Source organism: Crocodylus siamensis, chromosome 15 (genome assembly GCF_052110815.1).
Source record: "Crocodylus siamensis isolate JL-2025a chromosome 15, ASM5211081v1, whole genome shotgun sequence".
NCBI classification, from domain to species: Eukaryota; Metazoa; Chordata; order Crocodylia; family Crocodylidae; genus Crocodylus; species Crocodylus siamensis.
Window position 1 is genome coordinate 51,648,574 of NC_143409.1, and position 19,420 is coordinate 51,667,993.

At 48.0% G+C, this 19,420-nt stretch overlaps 2 protein-coding genes across 2 annotated transcripts; both read right to left on the reverse strand.

Annotated features, from left to right (window-relative positions):
* Window positions 1-3,674: 3,674 nt before the first annotated feature.
* Window positions 3,675-5,819, reverse strand: LOC149852780 (olfactory receptor 14C36-like). The gene is made up of 2 exons (XM_090029865.1): window positions 5,802-5,819; window positions 3,675-4,592 (listed from the first exon to the last, which is right to left on the reverse strand). Exon 2 carries the CDS (start codon window positions 4,488-4,490, stop codon window positions 3,675-3,677), a length of 816 nt encoding a protein of 271 aa, XP_089885991.1. The 5' UTR covers window positions 4,491-4,592; window positions 5,802-5,819.
* A 9,516-nt stretch (window positions 5,820-15,335) lies between these two features.
* On the reverse strand, window positions 15,336-17,924 carry LOC149852781 (olfactory receptor 2G3-like). Its single transcript, XM_090028414.1, has 2 exons — window positions 17,919-17,924; window positions 15,336-16,283 (listed from the first exon to the last, which is right to left on the reverse strand). The coding sequence occupies exons 1-2, from the start codon at window positions 17,922-17,924 to the stop codon at window positions 15,336-15,338; spliced, it is 954 nt and encodes a 317-aa protein (XP_089884540.1).
* Between the last annotated feature and the right edge of the window lie 1,496 nt (window positions 17,925-19,420).

Genomic DNA, 19,420 nt, shown 5'->3' on the forward strand with positions numbered 1-19,420 from the left:
ATGCAGCTCCAAAGACCCTTCCCTGCCCGAGTCCCCCACCACGCCAGCTCCTCCAGCCAGAACCTGGCTCTTTTAATGGGTGAGGTTATTGCTGAGCACGGTGGGCTTGGCCCTGCCATGACAGATGTGACTGGGAGATGGGCTGATCTGATCTTTCATCTGATCTGCAGCCAAAGCCAGTGCCAGGAGCCTCTGGGAGATCTCCAGAGCAGCAGGCTGTGTCCATGGCCACGAACTGCCTCTACAGCCATGTCCATGCTGCCCCGGTGTTACTGTTTGGTCCTTTTCCCTAACTGGGATCTCAGCCTCCTCCGCGTCCACCCCACCACTCTACCTGGCTCGGGTCCACCACACCGGACCTTGGCTTATTTGGGCACCAGCCCTTGCTTTGTCCTTCCCAACCTTGGGACACGACCCCAGTCTTGCCCTTTAGTGCTGTGGGCCCCCAGCCTCTGGTCTCTCCCTCTTTGGGCTCTCTCTCTGCCCTCTTTTGTACTGGGTCCAGTCTCCCTCCTGCTCTGGGCAACACTGGGACCTGGTCCTGCCCTGTTCTCCCACTGGTTGTAGAAGAAACAGAGAGGCAGGTTCACATCTTAACTCAACATCCCCCCCCAACAATGATTAAGCTTACGCAAGAACAAAAACGGCATGCTGTCCCTAAGAGAGGCAGCCCCACCAGGGCAGAAACATGAGAAATGAGCAAAGAGGAAAATGAGTCGTTGCTTTAACACAACAAAATCCTCCTTGTTCAGAGTGAACGACTCTCACTCGGAGCACTCCCCGACCCAGGTCTCTCACCCTGCTCCCAAAGGCTCTGTCTATTGCTCGAGCTCTGCCGCGCTTCCTCTTTCTCTCTATGGGGTGCGGGTCCTGGGGGAGCTGCCTCCAGCCGCTGGTCTTTTCAGGGTTTTCCTCCCTGGTTGCTGCCAACGCTGCTGTGCACGCTCTTATATAGTCTCTGATTATCGCTTGCATCAGGTGACTTTAACTGGCTTCCTGAGTTTTAGTCTTCCTTGTTCAGACTTGACTTCCAGCCCCTCCCTCCCGAGGTGGCCTAGTTTCAGGCTTGCAGCCCTTACGTTGGCTCTTTCTTTACTCCCAGAGCAGCCGTTCTGGTCAGTCTTCTCCCGCTGCTTAACAGGAGGCTCCAGCTCCCTGGTTAAGGCCTGATTTCCAGCTAGTGTTAATAGCCATCCAGGCTTTGGGGAGCTCCATTAATGATTTCACTCTTTTACAGGTAGACAGGACACTTCACTGATGCAGAAAACTTACTGAAATTGTTTTTGTGGAAGTTTTCTTGTCTCTTGTGTCATATTCAGGCTTGCCCTGCCAAAATCCTTTACTCTTGTCCAGTTGCTCTCTCCAGTCTCCTCTGCACCAACCACTAGTCTAGATCCCCAAAAGCACAGATAACCTAGAGGTCTTTCTCTGCTCCCTCTGTCACTGAGCGACTGAAGTAAATCCAACCAGGTTTCTGAGTGTGCAGCTGACCTCAACCCCACCTTGTAGAAAAGGACCAAAGCAAGACGGCAATTTTGCCGTTGTTTTCTTCCAAAGGCTCATGGGAGTCGTTCCCTGGAGTCCTGCACAGCTCAGAAGGAAAAGCCCAGATGTAACCTGTCTGAGCTGTACAGATGTTAGCAGAACAGCAGAGCTATGCTGTAGTTTAATCTCCCTCCCAGCACAAGTCATGGGATCTCTGAGAAGGCCCTGAGCTTCTCTTTCTGGCTCAGATGTCCCAGTTAACTGGGGGTGCCTATAACAAGTGACATAGGCGATGCGCAGGGTGTGTCCGTGGGTGCATGTGACCCCCCTGAAAGAAGCACCACTGGTGCCTCTGGGCAGTTTCCTCATTGTATCAGACATTCAGATCTTCAGTACAGTGCCCATCTGAGCCAGGACAGCATTAAGCCTACCCCAGCTCCCCATCAACTCTTGATCTCATAAAAGCCATGCTCTATTCAATGCTGGGTCCAATAATCAATCCAGTTATGTACAACAGAGGGGGTGGGGGGAGGGGGAGAGAGTTGTCGGGGCCATGTAGTTTGAGGCCCAGCCCTAGTCCTAGCCCTATCCCCACTCCCTTCCACCCTCACTGCTGGGGATTCCATTCCCGGCCCCGCCCACCCCCAATGGCAGTGAGGGACGGTCAAGCCCTGCACAGCCTGGGTAGGGAGGGGGCAGAGCCATGAGCAGCTCATGTGGGGGGCATGGGGAGGTGGGGCATGCAGCCCGGGAGGGCAGGGGGGGCATGTGTCCCCAGATGTGTATGCAGGGGCTGCATCCATGCCTTACCCTATCCCCCCATCATCTGAAGAATGGTGTGCTGCACACCACTTTAGGAAATCCTGCATCCACCCATAGGTGTTGCCATTTTTATTATGACTTCTGTATTATGCTGTGTCTTTACCAATATAATCAACTTGTAGCATAATTGTCTGCATGATAACAAGATATATTCATGCCATCCTTCTTTGAAAGCTGAGGTCATTTACAAAGGTAGAAATCTAGAGTACCTCTACCAAACCTAGTTCTCATTCTCGCTCTTTCACCTCCAAGCCCTGGCTCCCAATGTCCTTGCACAGGATTCTGTGGAGTCTATTGAAGGTTCCTCAACCAGGCCAAATGCATGTTGTTACGTGGAAATTTATTCTTAGGGACTATACACTGCCAGTCAGAGTGTGAATAAAGCCTTACGGACAGGCAGATTAAGGCTTTTGTAATATGAGAATTTTTACCTAACTTGGTGAGATTAAATGTAGGTTAAACAACTGTTAGGGGCACATTTAATCTTCAGTCCTTACTCATGACATACTTACATTAGATCTGTGAATCTATTGCAGAAGCAATAATCCTGAACATTATCATACAATCAGCATTAAAAATGACCCTAAAGATTATCTGCCCTAAATATCTTTGTCCAGTTCCATCAAACTTTTCCTATACAGCTCACCTTTCAAAGACTTTTTTATTACGTTTCTCACCCCCCTGGATACCTGCTGCAACTACCACCTTTCTTTCTTAAAAAGTGAAGCCCAGACCAGCAGTAAGAAATGTCACTGTCACCTCAAGTGTTTTACACCTCTTAATACAGCTCAAAGATTGCATTTGCTTTCTTTAAAGCTGCACCAAACTGCCAATTTATGTTGAGGCTGTGATCCCCCAAAACTCCTGGATCCTTCACATAAATGCTGGCTCCCTGGCACTTATCTCCCATTCTGTATTTGTGTTTTTTATTACTTTTTCCTGGATGTAACATCTTAAATTTATCCATACTGCCTTTCCCCCTGTTACCTCTCACCCAGTTTTCTGATCTATTAAAACTGTGCATATTCCAATCTTGTCCTCCAGGGGGGTTGCAAGCCTTCCCAGGTTGTGTCAGCTGCAAATTTTCTCAGGCAGCTCTCTATTGTGGCATCCAAATCATTCATCATACCATTTAGAAAACCACATCCCACAAGTCATCGTCGTCTTGGAACTAAAGGGATTTATTTTAGGTGGCACAAGGGACACCAGAGTTTTTCACTTGCACTTGAACAATGTTAACACAAAATGACTCCAGCTGAGTACCACAGTGTTTCTAGCACTGCTGAATGTAGCTGAGAACTGTCGTGTTTCATAAGCAGAATGCACACGACATTATGAAAACTTAATTTCATGATTTAATCATAGATCTAAAGAAACAAAGAAGTACACCAAACACACAAAGTAAAAAGGGACGTCCTGTTCTTGGAGAGCATTTGCCTTTGGAGCAGTTTTCTCAGAGCGCATTTGATCTCCTTGTTCCTCATGCTATAGATGAATGGATTTACCATTGGAGGAGCCACAGAATACAGAACAGCTGTCAGAAGATCTAGAGAGGATGGGAAGTTGGAGGTGGGTTTCACGTAGGCGAGGGCGCCAGTGGCGATAAACAGGGAGATCACAGTCAGGTGAGGAATGCAAGTGGAGAAGGCTTTCTGCTGCCCCTGCTCAGAGGGGATCCTCAACACTGCGGTGAAGATCTGAACATCTGAAGCAGTAATGAAAGCAAAACAGCCTAAACATAAAAACATACTGAAGACAAGGGCTGCCAGCTCTCTGCGGTATGAGTCAGAGCAGGAGAGCTTGAGGAGCTGGGGTATTTCACAGAAGAACTGGTTGATGGTATTTGAGTGGCAGAAGGGTAGACTACAGGTGTTCCCAGTGTGCAGTGCAGAGTACACGAAACCAGCAGCCCAAGCACTGGCAGCCATCTGGACACAAGCTCGCCTGTTCATTATTATCTCATAATGCAGTGGCTTGCAGATGGCAATGTACCAGTCATATGCCATAACCGTGAGAAGGGATACATTTGCTCCCAAGAAGCAGATGAGACAAAACACTGGGGCAACACATCCAGCATAGGTAATTGAGTTGGTATTTAATAAGGAATTAGACATGGATTTGGGCACCGTCACTGAGATGGAGCCAAGGTCTAGGATGAATAAATTTATCAAAAAGAAGTGCATTGGGGAATGCAGGTGGTGGCTGAGGGCTACCGTTGTGATTATTAGGAGATTCACGGTCAGGGCTGCCAGGTATGCTGCTAGGAAGAGGAGGAAGTGTAAGATCTGAAACAGTCACCTAGGAGCATTTCAAAAAAATTATCCATATGCTTTTTTTAGCAGGAAGTAATTCTGCATTTGATATTTCCCTGACAGAAGCAAAAGCAAGGACTGCAGCAACAGTCAGTGGCCCCGGAACAGCAGTCGCTCCTCACACCGAGTAGGGGGTTACTTTGGTGAGATCTCTCCACAGCTCCTCACCATCAGCTTTGGATTTCACCCCCTGGGACAGTTGGTATCTTGTGGGAACACTGAGAATTCGCCGTGCACCCCCTCGCTCCGATCAGTGATGAACATGTTGGAAAAACTGTCCCGAGCACAGAGCCCCAGGGGACTCCGCTCTTGTCCTTCCTCCAGCCTGAAAAATGGCCATTTCCCCAGACACTTTGTTTCCTGTCTTTTAACCATGTCTTGATCTATTAAAGGACCTTCTGTTCACTCCCATAGTCCCTCACCCAAAGGTCAAGTTTAAGAGCTTTCAGTGAGGGACCTTGTCAGAAGCTCCTCATAGTGGGTTGGGTTGGGTTGGATTGGACTGGGTTGAACTGGACTGGATTCGATCAACTGCATCCCTCTTGCCCACATGCTAACTGGTGTTGCCAGAGATCTCCAGCAGATGCTTGGGATAGAATTTCCCTTCACAACAATGATGCTGACACTTCCCCTAAACATCAACTATATCCATGTGACTCCTAACTGTATTCCTGCTGTATCTTCTATCAAATTCCAGGGATAGAAGTGAAAAACCTTGGGCTGAAGTTCCCAAGATGACTTCTGGAGCCCTTTTTTGAAGTTGGGTGTTGTGTTGTCACCTGAAAACTCTTCTGGTACGGGGGCCCTTGCTAGGTGACGTGCTATGAACAGCAGCCCTGCAGTTTCACGTTTGAATTCCTATACAACTCTCTAAGGGAATGTGATCTGGGCCCGGTCACTTGCTTATGGTTTTAATTTATGGATTTGCTTTTAAACCTCCTCCGTTGTCACTTTGTTTTGATCTCTCTGCATTTATTTAGTGTGGATCTCGCATGGGCATCTCCCCAGTATTTCCTACTGCCCAGTTTACTACCCAGCTTCTGACGTACTTGTAAAGAATTCTTCTTCGTTCTTTCACAAAACACTTTTCAAATGCCCTTTTGGCCTGCCTTGCTATGCTTTACAATTGCCCTGCTAGAGTTGGCATGTTTTCCTGCTTTTCTTCTTGAGCCAAAGCCCTACTCTCACCTCTCTTGGGTCAGAAAAGCTGCTGCTTTAGATCTCTTTTCTCAACAGTGTTTTAAAGCATTTGCATTTAGCTCGTAGTGCTGTGCTCAACAAAATGCTAACTCCTCTTCCCAGGTGCATACAGCCGAGCTATGAGTAGCATCTAAGTGTCCCCTTCTCCTTGCCTCCTATTGCCTCCCCTCGCCTCTGATCCTCACCATCAAGCATTTCCATTTTCACAGACCTGCATTTTTCATACTGGTTTCTAATCCACCCAGGAGAACAGAACACACCATTGCACTCTCCTTACGCCTGAAGAAGGGGGTTTGTGCCCAGACGCCTGCAAAAAAACATTTTTCCAACTATTCAGCTGGGCTGATAAAAGATATCTCATAGGACCTAATCGGGCTTCCAATTTAGAGCCGGAGGCCTGTTTCCATTAAAGTTTCCTCATAAAAAAGAATTTTTTCTAAACCCAGCCTTGTCACAGTATTTCTATTTCTTCAAAACTGTTAACTTACATAGAAATACTAAAATTAAAACATAAAAAGGTTCAAAGAGGGAAAGAATATTTGATTTAAAAAATGTGTCGTTTCTGGCAGTTTTGCTTGAAAATATCCCATTGTCCAAAACTGAAATTATAAATGGGTTCTGGGTAACAAATTGAAATTTTCTGTTGGGAGGTATTTTCTGGTTGTTTTGTTTCATTTGGATTATTTCTCCCCCTTGCGCAACTAGAGCACTTTGAATACATTTACCTTGTCCTCTACATTTCCAGGTTTATCTCATTTTCAAGTTGTTAAATTACATGGGGACACAGACACACACACATACACACACTCATCAAGGGGACCATGGGGAGAGCGATTTGACGGTGGGGGTCTACTACAGACCCCCCAACCAAGGGGAGGAGCTGGACCGGGAATTTTTGGACCAGCTTGCAGAGGCACTTAAGGCAAGGGATGTAGTTATCATGGGTGATTTTAGTTACCCAGACATCTGCTGGGAGGAACAGTCAGCCAGGACGGACCATTCCAGGAGGTTCCTAGCTGAGATACAGGACTTCCACTTAATCCAGGAGGTGCACAGTCCCACCAGAGGAAACGCCCTGTTGGACCTGGTCCTGGCCACAGGCGATGACCTGGTAAGGGGCCTCCAGGTTCTTGATCTCCTGGGTGATAGCGATCATCGCTTGCTGGAATTCTCCATGCAGCGCAGGATGTCAAGGGCCTGCAGCAAGACGGTAGCCCTACACTTTAGAAGGGCCAACTTCAACAAGTTGAGGAGAGTAGCTGGAGTCCTTGAGGGCAGGGGAACTCAGTGTCCATGACGAGTGGTCGTTCCTTAAGGAAACGATACTCAGGGCCCAAAGGGAGTCCATCCCAACAAGATGCAAGGGGGGCAAGAGTGCCCGAAAGCCCCCCTGGCTCACCAAGAGCATCCGGGAATGCCTGCTTGCCAAAAAGGTGGCATACACCCGGTGGAAGGGGGGTGCTAGCTCTGAAGAGGAGTATACCTCCTCTGCTCAGGACTGTAGGGGGGCTGTCAGGAAAGCTAAGGCAGACATAGAGCTTGGACTAGTGTCCAAGATCAAGGATAATAAAAAGTCCTTTTTCAAATATATAGGGAGGATGAAGAAGGCACCGGGTAATGTGGGGCCGCTGCAAAGTACGCTGGGCAATCTGGTGGTTGCACCAGAGGAGAAAGCGGAACTCTTTAACCAATTCTTCACCTCTGTTTTCTTGTGCAGGGACTAGGACTTCCCCACTGTGACGCCAGATGGACTCAAGGGGAACACCTCCAGACCTCAGGTTGGGGAGGACCGGTTAGAGAACTTCTGGAGGGGATGGATGTGTTCAAGTCAGCGGGTCCAGATACTCTCCACCCCAGGGTGTTGAAGGAGCTAGCTGGGGTTATTGCAGGGCCCTTGGCATGGCTTTACGAGCACTTGTGGTGCTCGGGCCGGGTGCCGGATGACTGGAAGATAGCTAACATGGTCCCCATCTTCAAAAAAGGGAAAAGAGAGGACCCGGGCAACTATAGGCCCGTCAGTCTTACCTCTATCCTTGGGAAACTCTTTGAGAAGATCCTCAAGGAGCACATCTGTGATGGGCCAGCTTCAGGGATGATGCTCAAGGGCAACCAGCACGGTTTCATTAGGGGCAGGTCATGTCAGACCAACCTGATTGCCTTTTATGATCAGGTCACAAAGGCAATGGATGCAGGTGTTGCCATGGACATAGTCTTTCTAGACTTCAGCAAGGCCTTTGACACCGTCTCCCACCCCATCCTCATTAAAAAACTAGGTGACTGTGGCATTGATGCCTACACAGTCAGATGGATTGCAGATTGGCTCAAGGATCGTACTCAGAGGGTGGTGGTGGATGGGTCATATTCGACCTGTGGGGAAGTGGGCAGCGGAGTCCCCCAGGGCTTGGTCCTGGGGCCTGTGCTGTTCAATTTCTTCATCAGTGATTTGGACGACGGGGTGAAATGCAACCTGTTTAAATTCGCTGATGATACCAAAATTTGGGGTGAGGTGAGCACGCTAGTAGGGAGGGAAAGACTGCAGCAAGATCTGGACAGGTTACAGGAGTGGGCTGACATAAACAGGATGCATTTCAATACTGACAAGTGTAGGGTGCTGTACTTAGGTATTAGAAACCAGCAGCACACTTATAGACTGGGAAACTCCCTTCTTGAGAGCACGGAGGCAGAAAGGGATCTTGGAGTCATTATTGACTCGAAGATGAACATGGGCCGACAATGCAAGATCACGGTTGGCAGGGCTAACCGGACCTTGTCGTGCATCCACAGGTGCATCTCAAGTAGAGCCAGGGAGGTGATCCTCCCCTTCTATGCGACATTGTCAGGTCACAGCTGAAGTACTGTGACCAGTTCTGTGCGCCCCACTTCAGAAGGGATGTGGACAACATCGAAAGGGTCCAGAGGAGGGCCACCCACATGATCCGGGGACTACAGGGCAGACCCTACATTGAAAGACTGTGGGACCTAAACCTGTTCAGCCTTCACAAGAGAAGTCTGAGCGGGGACCTGGTGACTGTCTATAAACTCACTAGGGGGGACCAGAAGGGTTTGGGGGAGATGCTGTTTCCCCGAGTGCCCCCTGGCATAACAAGGAATAATGGACACAAATTATTGGAAAGGAGGTTTAGATTAGACATCTGCAAGAACTACTTCACAGTCAGGGCTCTCTAGGGATCTAGCAGACCTCCTGAGGCTAAAAGGAAGGTCTACAAAGGATGGAGGATGGGATTCACCTCCAAGGAGGAATATTCTGCACTGGTCTGGTCCTTCAGGAAGTAAACCAGGGAAAGCCAAGGCTGCAATTGAACTCCAACTAGCTTTGAGCATCAAGGACAATAAGAAGTCCTTTTTCAGATATGTGGGGAGCTGGAGGAAAAGCAAGAGCAACATTGGACCCCTGCTGAACCAGATGGGACAACTGACAACTGACGCCCAGGAAAAAGCCAACCTATGAAATGGGTACTTTGCATTGGTCTTTCATCAGTCCCATGGGACACCCATGCCCACTATGGGACAGGGAGGTCTGGGTAAGGATGCTTCCCTGCCTTCCATTAAAGCTGACCTCATGAAGGAACACCTTGAGAGGCTGGATACCTTCAAGTCAGCTGGCCCTGGCAATCTACACCCCAGGGTACTCAAGGAGCTGGCGAGCATCATAGCCCAGCCCCTGGCATTGCTCTTTGAGAGTTCCTGGCGCTCTGGTGTAGTGCCCGAAGACTGGAAGAAGGCCAATGTGGTGCCTATCTTCAAGAAAGGGAGGAAAGTGGATCCGGAAAAATATAGGCCCATCAGCCTGACTTCTATCCTGGGGAAGATCTTAGAAAAGTTTATTAAAGGGGCCATCCTTACTGAACTGGCCGACACCAACATCCTGAGGGATAGCCAGCACGGGTTTTCTGCGGGTAAGTCTTGCTTGACCAATCTCATTTTCTTCTACAACCAGGTGACCTATCACCTGGACAAGGGAGAAGAGATTGATGTCATATATCTTGACTTCAAAAAGCCTTCTATCTGCTATCCCATGATCACTTCTTAGCGAAACTGGCCAGTTGCAGCCTTGGGTCCACCATGATCCACTGGCTGGGAGATTGGCTCTCTGGTCAGACCCAGAGGGTAGTAACTGATGGAAGTCAATCGTCATGGTGCCCTGTGACAAGTGGGGTCCCCCAAGGATCTGTCCGTGGACCCACATGGTTCAACATCTTCATTAATGATGTGGACATTGGAGTCAGGAGTGGACTGGCCAAGTTTGCCGATGACACCAAACTTTGGGGCAAAGCATCCACGCCAGAAGATAGGTAAGTGATCCAGGCTAACCTGGACAGGCTCAGCAAGTGGGCGGATGAGACCCTGATGGTGTTTAACACCGAAAAATGCAAGGTTCTCCACCTTGGGAGGAAAAACCTGCAGCATCCTTATAGGCTTAGCAGTGCTAAGCTGGCTAGTACTACAAAAGAAAGAGACTTGGGGGTCATCATTGACCACAAGGTGAACATGAGCCTGCAATGCGATGCTGTGGCTAATAAAGCGACCAAAACACTGGCTTGCATCCATAGATGTTTCTCAAGCAAATCCCAAGAAGTCATTCTCCCCTTGTACTTGGCCTTGGTGAGGCTGCAGCTGGAGTACTGCGTCCAGTTTTGGGCTCCACAATTCAAAAAGGATGTGGAGAAGCTTGAGAGAGTCCAGAGAAGAGCCACGCGCATGATCAGAGATCAGGAAAACAGACCTTACGATGACAGGCTGAGAGCCATGGAGCTCTTTAGCTTGGAAAAGCGCAGGCTCCGGGGTGATCTGATGGCCACCTATATGTTTATCAGGGGTGACCACCAGGATCTGGGGGAACGTTCGTTCACCAGAGCACCCCAAAGGTTGATGAGGTTGAATGGTTATAAACTACTGCAAGATCATTTCAGGCTGGACTTAAGGAAGAATTTCTTTACTGTCTGAGCCCCCAAGGTCTGGAACAGTCTGCCATCAGAGATGGTTCAAGCACCTAATTGAGCACCTTCAAGAGTAAATTGGATGCTTATCTTGCTGGGATACTATGACCCCAGCTGACTTCCTGCCCTTTAGGCGGGGGGCTGGACTCGATGATCTTCCGAGGCCCCTTCCAGCCCTGATGTATATGAAATCTATGAAAATATAAATACATTTCTCAGTACTCACAACTTGGCCCCTCCTCTGCATTGCCTTTGGCTCCTTGATAATGGTTACTCTCAACAGAACGCACTGTTTGTACATTAGTCCTTTCATTGCTTTTTCATTGTATCCTTATCTCCTCCCTTTCTGCATGTCTAACTCAGCTTGGCTCTTCCACCTACACCATCCTCTCCATAAACAGGCAGAGCAAGACAGTCTCTTGCAAAAAGAAGCATACGTATGGTGCAGGAACCTAACATGGAGTCGAGGTATTTGGCGAGGCAAAGGAGTGATGGGCCGGGCATTAGGACTATGAATGGTAGAGACAGGTGTTCATTTCCTTGCCTGGTGACAGGTTCTGTAGAACACTTGTGTGGAAGACTGAAGTACCTGTTGCTACGATGTTTACACACATTGCATAGATTGGGTTTCCTGGAATTGTTGGAGGGGCTGGACTTGGCTTTGTTTGAGGAACACCTCACGGATCTTGCTAGGCAACAACTTAAAGGTTGAATTCAGGTGAGTGATGAGCCAGGCACTGTTTGGGAATTCTATTGAGGACTTTGCAAGGACGAACAGTCATCAGCACCTACAAAGAGCTTTTCGCCTAGGAGGAATCTTGGAGCCTTTTTTTTTTGTTGTATAGGTATTAAAAACATCTGCTGCATACGCAGAAGTCATAGCACTTAGGCACTTGAACATTCAGTTGTAGGTTCTCAAATCTCCTCTCCGTAGCCAATCAATTAAGTTGATGAAATGTTTCTGAAGACACATTATCCTTTTCCTTTACTGCTTTAAAAAAATATTCTGTTAAATAGAATGAGTTAAACCCTCAGCAAGTGTTAATTACCCCAGCTGAGTGCATGGTATTCAGCTGTATTTTTCATTTTTTATACTTGCTAAGGACCTGTCCCATGAGGCAAAGCTTCACCTTATGAATTGCCATCATCGATGAAATGGGAACACAGATTAGGCAGTGCAGAAGCAGGCCTCTTTGACAATTTGTGAATTGTCCTACAACAATCTCAGTAGATGAGATGTTACCTTATATATTCCAAAAACAAGAAAAGTTCAAGTATTCTAGATTTCTGCTCCTTCACTTCTTGAGGTCTGTGTTCTTATTAACAAAATACTGAGAACGTGGCCCAGTTAGGAAGGTCTGTTCTGCATTTCCAAACCCCGATTCCTCTGTTGCACAAATCTTGGCTTCACCCAATACATTTACTAATGCTCCTCCCTGACCAAAAGCTCCAGTTGAGACATCTATACTCAGCACAGTAATGATGATCATAATAATGAGCTATCACTCATGAATGAGTAAGATTGTCTTCCAAGGATCTTAATAGTGAGTATGCAGGTGCCTCAATAGCCCAATTCTAGAGCCAAATGTCTTGTCACAGATAGGACAAGTGTTTCCAGGAGAGATGGGCACCATGTTGCTGCACTGGATGTTCTGATGTTCTTTCCACCTGTTCCTCTTCTGCCTGTCAATGACCTGTTTCAAAATCTTGAGATCCCTCCCAAAGAGCCTTCCTCCATTTTGGTCGGTCCTGAGCAAGGGTCTCCCAAGTGTTGATGTCGATGTTACATCTCTTCATGTTTGCCTTCATGGTGTCTTTGAAGTGCTTTCCTTGCCCTCTGCTACTTCACTGACCTTCTTTCAGGTGTGAGAAAAAGATTCTCTTTGGAAGGCAGGAGTCAGCCATGCAAACAACATAACTTGTCCAGTGAGGTTGGTTTTGCATGATCATGGCCTTGATGCTGTTGGAATTTGCTTCAGCCAAGATGCTGATGTTTGTGCATCTATCCTCCCAGCTAATCTGAAGGATCTTGCACAGGCAATGTATGTGGTATTTTTCCAAGTGCTTCAGATGTCTTCTGTATGTGGTCCAAGTTTTCGAGCCATACAGCAGAGTTGGAATAACAATGGCTTGATTAAACCAAGACCTTTGTTTCAGCAAGGATGTCATGATTTCATAGATTTCATAGACATTAAGGCTGGAAGGGACCTTGGAGGATCATCGAGTCCACCCCCCCGCGCCCAAAGGGCAGGAAGTCAGCTGGGGTCACAGGATCTCAGCAAGATAAGCATCCAATTTGCTCCTGAAAGTGTTCAATGCAGGTGCTTGAACCACCTCTGATGGCAGGCTGTTCCAGACCTTGGGGGGCTCAGACAGTAAAGAAATTCTTCCCTATGTCCAGCCTGAAATGATCTTGCTGTAGTTTATAACTGTTCGACCTCATCATGCTTTGGGGCGCTCTGGTGAACAAACGTTCCCCCAGATAATGGTGGTCACCCCGATAAACTTATAGGTGGCCATCAGATCACCCCTGAGCCTGCGCTTTTCCAGGCTAAAGAGTCCCATGGCTCTCAGCCTGTCATTGTAAGGTCCACTTTCCTGACCTCTGATCATGTGTGTAGCTCTCCTCTGGACTCTCTCAAACTTCTCCACATCCTTTTTGAATTGTGAAGCCCAAAACTGGATGCAGTACTCCAGCTGCAGCCTCACCAAGGCAGAGTACAAGGGGAGAATGACGTCCTGGGATTTGCTTGAGAAGCATCTATGGATGCAAGCCAATGTTTTGGTCACTTTACTAGCTGCAGCATTGCATTGCAGGCTCATGTTCAACTTGTGGTCAATGATGACCCCCAAGTTTCTTTCTTTCATAGCGCTAGCCATTGTAGCACTGCCGAGCCTATAAGGATGCTGCAGGGTTTTTTTCTCAAGATGCAGAACGTTGCATTTTTCGGTGTTAAACACCATCAACCAATGCATCTTGCATGCATCAACCAATGCATCTAAAACTAAGGAAGTTATTCTCCTGCTCTACTCAGCATTGGTGAGACCACAGCTGGAGTACTGCATCCAGTTCTGGGTGCCACACTTCAAGAAGGAAGTGGAGGAAGCTGAGATAGTTCAGAGAAAAGCCACTCATATGATGAGAGGTCTGAAGAGCAAGCCGTATGGGGAAAGGTTGACAGATATGGGACTGAAAAGAGAAGACTTTATGGGACTGAAAAGAGCATCAGGGGCTAGGCAAACAACTATTCACCAAAGCAACCTGGGGAGAACCAGGAGCAACAGTCAAACTACTAGAAGAAGGTTTCAGACTTGATCTCAGGAAAAACTTTTTAATGGTTAGTGTGACCAGATGCTGGAATAGACTCCCAGTAGGGGTGGTGCAGGCACCTACCCTGGACATCTTCAAAAGGAGACTGGACACACACCTAGCTAGGGTTTTCTGGACCCCAGCAGCCTTTCCTGCCCAGAGCAGGGGGACTGGACCCAGTGATCTCTTGAGGTCGCTATCAGCCCGAAACTTCTGTGAAAGAATGAACAAATCCTTCAGCAGTGACATGAATGTTCACAAACTGACCAGCAGGGAAACAGAATGCAAGTTTCCTTTAATTTCTTTCCCCTGCCACAAGAAGTCCTGACCACTTTTTCCCTCATATAATCATGTTCCTAATGATGTCTCCTTTGAGGCACCCACCCTGTTTACATCCTGGCTACAACACCATTCCACCCTCATAGTTTAATGTTGGGTCCAAGACCTTTGTCACAGGGTAAGTTTTTAGTGCCACATCTGAACATGGGAATGGGAAGAAGCGTAGTAGTGCAGAAACAGGCTCTCTTACAATTTATGTATTGTCTTGCATCGATCTCAGTAGAATAAATAGTACTTTAAACATTCCTAGAAAAAGAAGAAGCTCAAGAGCCTTCACTTTATGGCAGAAGACTGAGCTAGCAACAACAGTGTAACCATATTTACTGGCACAGAACAAATCAATCTTCATTTAAGCAGAAACGTGGAAGAAGAGAAGCACTGAGACACTACTGCAAGATGGCTGCCATGCTTCACCCTCTTCCAGTCTTGGAGAAAAGGTGGATAGCTTGGGGACTTGGGCTCATCTGGGGACAGTAACAGCAGTTGTGGTGGGTGCAGTGGGTGGATTCCCCATCTCTAACCCTTCTCCTGGGAGAAGAGGGAACACTTGAGGAGTGGGTTGCGAGGGGAAAACCTGCTGCTGCTGTTTTGGGCTGAGCCCGTTGCCCTGCTGGAGCACAGCAGGAACAGCTGTGGAGTTCAGTCCACCTGCAGGTCAGCCAGAGATAGAGGGGACAGTGGCAGTGGTGGGTGGGTAATGGAGGAGGGGGAGGGGAAGTGCTTCTGTGCATGAAGGGGAAGGGACAGGAGGATTCTTCCATGATTCAGAGACTTAAAGTCTCCAGCTGCTGCTCCCAGTCTGGTCAGAAAGGGGAATAGGACTGTGCCTGTACACCTCCTTTGTGGATCCCTATTGCCTATTTCACCTTTAACTAGCTTAGAGCCCTGACCCAAATGTCATTTTGGGGCTTATGTCCTTTGCATCCAGCACTGCTTTCTGAAGGCTTTCCTAAGGGCCCTATGCACATCCTTGTTCCTCAGTGTGTAGATCAGAGGGTTCACCATTGGAGTGATGATGCCATAGAAGAGAGAAACTGTCTTGCCCTGGTCCTGGGGATGCTGAGAGGGGGGCTGCAGGTAGACGTAGATGGCTGTGCCAAAGAAGAGTGACACTACAACTAAGTGGGAGGTGCAGGTGTTGAAGGCCTTGCGCCTGCCCTCGGCTGAGCGGATCCTCAGTACTGCAGCGCCAATGCAGCCGTAGGAGACCAGGATGAGGCCCAGAGGAACGGGCAAGATGACCACAGAGCCGGCAAGGAGGCCAGCCTCATTAATGGAGGTATCGGCACAGGCCATGCTGAGCAGGGCTGGCACTTCACAAAAGAAGTCATTGATACAATTGTGCCCACATAAGGGTAGCCTCAGGGTCAAACTCGTTTGCACAGTGGAGGCAGTGATTCCAGTCAGCCAGGATGCAGCTGCCATCAACTGGCAGAGGCTGTGGCTCATGATGGCCGTGTAGCGTAAGGGGTGGCAGACAGCAGCGTATCGGTCATAGGCCATGGCTGCCAGCAGGACACACTCAGTGGAACCCAGGCCAAGGGAGATGACGAGCTGGGCCATGCAGCCGGCCCAGGAGATGGTCTTACGGGCACTGCGTAAATTCACCAGCATCTGAGGCACAATGGTAGTGGTAGAGCAGAGGTCCAGGAGAGAGAGGTTGCTGAGGAAGAAGTACATGGGTGTGTGGAGATGGGGGTCCAGCTGCGAGACTACAATGACGGCCAAGGTCCATAGCAATGTCAGGACATAGGAGATTAGGAAGACCACAAAAAACAGTTTCTCCAGGTATGGATTGTCAGAAAGGCCCAGTAGGATGAACTCTCCTTGGGAGCTCCCGTTGCCTCTTTCTTCCTGCTGAAAGAAAGTACAAAGGTAAAGTGTAATGCAGTGGAGGTGGGGAAGCTTTTTAATGAAGCTGATTAAGGGGGCTGGAGATATTAGCTTCTGACCAAGGAATTGCATCCTTCTTTTTTCTGGTCCTGAGCCAGAAACTCTCTCCTCTGACATTAAGTACCCAGACCTGGTCATCTGCTGAGTAGGGCTGCGTGAAGCTTCAGGTGGTGATTCAATTCAGAGGAGATTCGGCTTGATTCAGAAATTCAGCCACAGAATCAGAGGACCAATTTTAAGGTATGAATCAATTCAAAGCTCTCTGAATCTTCGGAAATGATTCAGAGAGCTTTGATTCCGGCAGTCCCCAGTCCCTGGTGGCTGCCGCAGGGATCTGCAGCTGACTGTGAGCTGGTAAGTACCAGGGGTGGGGGAGGGGACCATGGGGGGACCCCTGCCAGCCCCCTCTGACCTCTGCCTGCCCCAGCTTAGTACTTTAAAGAAAAGCCCTGTTGCTCATTGGGTGCTGCTGAGTGGTGTGTCTGTGTGGGGGCGGGGAATCCCCAGTGCCCCGCCTGGGCCAGCCCTGGCCCTTTAAGGAAAAAAAAGGAGAAAAGGCCCAAAACTCACTGCTCCTGCAGTGGTCTCAGGGCTTTGAGGGCTCATGCAGAGTCCCTCATGTGGCACAGGGCAGTGGGGGGGCAGCGGGGATCACCCCCTCGCCCCATGGGCAGGACCAGTGAGTCTGGGTTTTTTTTCTTTTTTTTTTCTTAAAGGGCTGGAGCTGGCCTGAGTGGGGCACCCGTGGTGCGGCTGGGGGAATGAGGGGGTAGCCGGAGGCCATGGGGATCACCCCCTGCCCAGCAGCACCCAATGAGTTGGGGCTCTCTTTGTAACGTGTGCCAGGGGCTGGGGCAGGCGGGGCAGCCATTGTGGAGCTGAGAGAGCAGGGAGGGGATGGGCCTGGCCTAGCAGCCAAATCTCCTAATTGGATTTGGCTGAATCAAATCAGGACAGTGATTCGAATCACCGAATCGAATCAGCATCCCCCGAATCAGCTGAACCTGATGCCAAAGCGAATACTAGCCGCTGCACAGAGGCCTACTGCTGAGGTCTCATGGGTTCTAGTATTGGTGGAAAAAGAGGGAGAGAGAGAGACCCCAGATGACTCAGTGGTCGTGTTATTTGTGAGACCTCAAATTATCCCTGCTTTGCCCAATTGGATCAGAATGCAATCCCATATCCAAGGTGTGCATGCTAACCTTCAGGCTATTGGGTATACAAAGATATTGATTATTGTGTGTACAAAGCCTCTTTCTCCTCTGTGGAGGTATTCCACCTTTTTATTAATGCTTAAAAATATATCGATGGCAGAACCTGAACCCCCATTGCTCATATGGAGTCATTTGCGGTCCCTAGGGTGCAGAACAGAGTGGAGAGGATTTTAGGCTTTTCTAGTTGCCACATGGGGCCAGAAAGCAATTTTTCCCACTTCTGTTGCTACATGTCACGGTCTGCGTGCGTTTTTTCCTTTGCCTTCCTCAGAAGCATTGGGTGTTGGCTATGGGCAGGGGACTACGATTGGGGTGTGCCAGTTCTTCTGGATCATCTTGCACTCAAGAAATCCAAGGATTCAACAGCCTTGCACTGGCAGGATACCGACATTGCCCTCATCCCCCTGCCTTACCTGTGGCAGGTTAGGGTGTTTTAGATGTCCATGGAGTATATCCCTTGTAGTTGTGAGACATAGTTGTTTGTGAAGTTTTAGGAGTAAGCTAGACAAGCTCTTGTATGGGAAGGTTTGGATTGGGATGTACCTGTCTTGAGGAAGGGGTTGGACTAGATGACTTCCAAAGGTCCCCTCCAGCTCTTTCTTTCTATGATTCTATCTCTTACATGAGTGGACAAATTACTGGGCTCTGCAGTCAGCTTTTCTATGTCTCCATGTGTATTTAGTCATTTATGCATGGCGGAAGGGTTCAACAGGCAGGAACTTAAGCAATCCTCCCCAGAACACACCTACATCCCTGTAGCCTTCTGGAGCGCCACAAGTAGAAGATGTACTGATCCATCCAAGTTTCTGGCTTTTTAAAGCATGCCTAAAAATAGGTGCCATTAGCAAGATAGCTGCTCAGGTTACCTGGCATCTGAATGCTGTTTTTTGAGTGTTTCAGTAGTACATGTATGATGAACTTGAGCATCTTAAGAAACAGCAAGGCACCTAAATACTTTTGAAGATGTGTGGTTGTGGTGGAATAATACACAAAACAAAATGAATCTAGCCTACAAGTCAATGCTACTTGCACAATCTTTGCACAATAGATTTAAACTGATTAAGCTGATTAAACAAATCTGCCATAAAAGAAATTTTGTTCCAAACTTAGGTTTGTTTGGTAATATCCAACTCGAACAACTGTGTGCTTGGGAGAGATGTCAGACAAGCTTTTTTGGGCACAGTGTTATTCCTTTGGTGTGTGAAAGAACTGGAGACATTCCAAGCTATTTTCCAGATGCAACAAGGACACAGTTATATAGAAGAGGTCAAAGTCAAATTTCCTTTGCTTCTTTTCTAGGTACTTTGAGGACTTCTTTCTTTCACAGGTTTACTGCTCTCTTCCTTCTACCCAGGAGAGCGCACAACCCCAGCAGACACTCCCTATGCCTGAAGAAGAGTGTTTTTGCCCAAGAGTTTGCAAAGAACAATTTTTTCAACTATTGAATTGGTCTAATAAAAGAGATCACACCTACCTAAAGAACCTTGTCTGCCTATGTCCTTAGACCAACATGGCTACAACCAACCATCCTGCTCTCTTCCTCTCTTTTAAGGGAATATTTTCATTGAAATAGTGGAGTTAATTTTTTTAGATCTGGTATTGAAAGTAGGTTTATGTCAGGCAAAACACTTATGACTTCTCTTATATAATTAGGTTGTCTATTTCAGCAGCTCTTTAGTTGTTTTGTAGCTTCTTCTGATAATTTATTTTTGCTTCACATGCCTATAACCCTCTTAGCATTCTTAAAGGGAGCGTTTTTTTATGTAGTTAGTAGGCTATAGCCCACTGCCAGAGGGCTGGAAGAGTGGCACCTTAGGGTGCTTGTTCACGTACATGAGTTTTGGGGCTTTTACATGAGTTTCCATCATTGCAAACTAAATTATATCC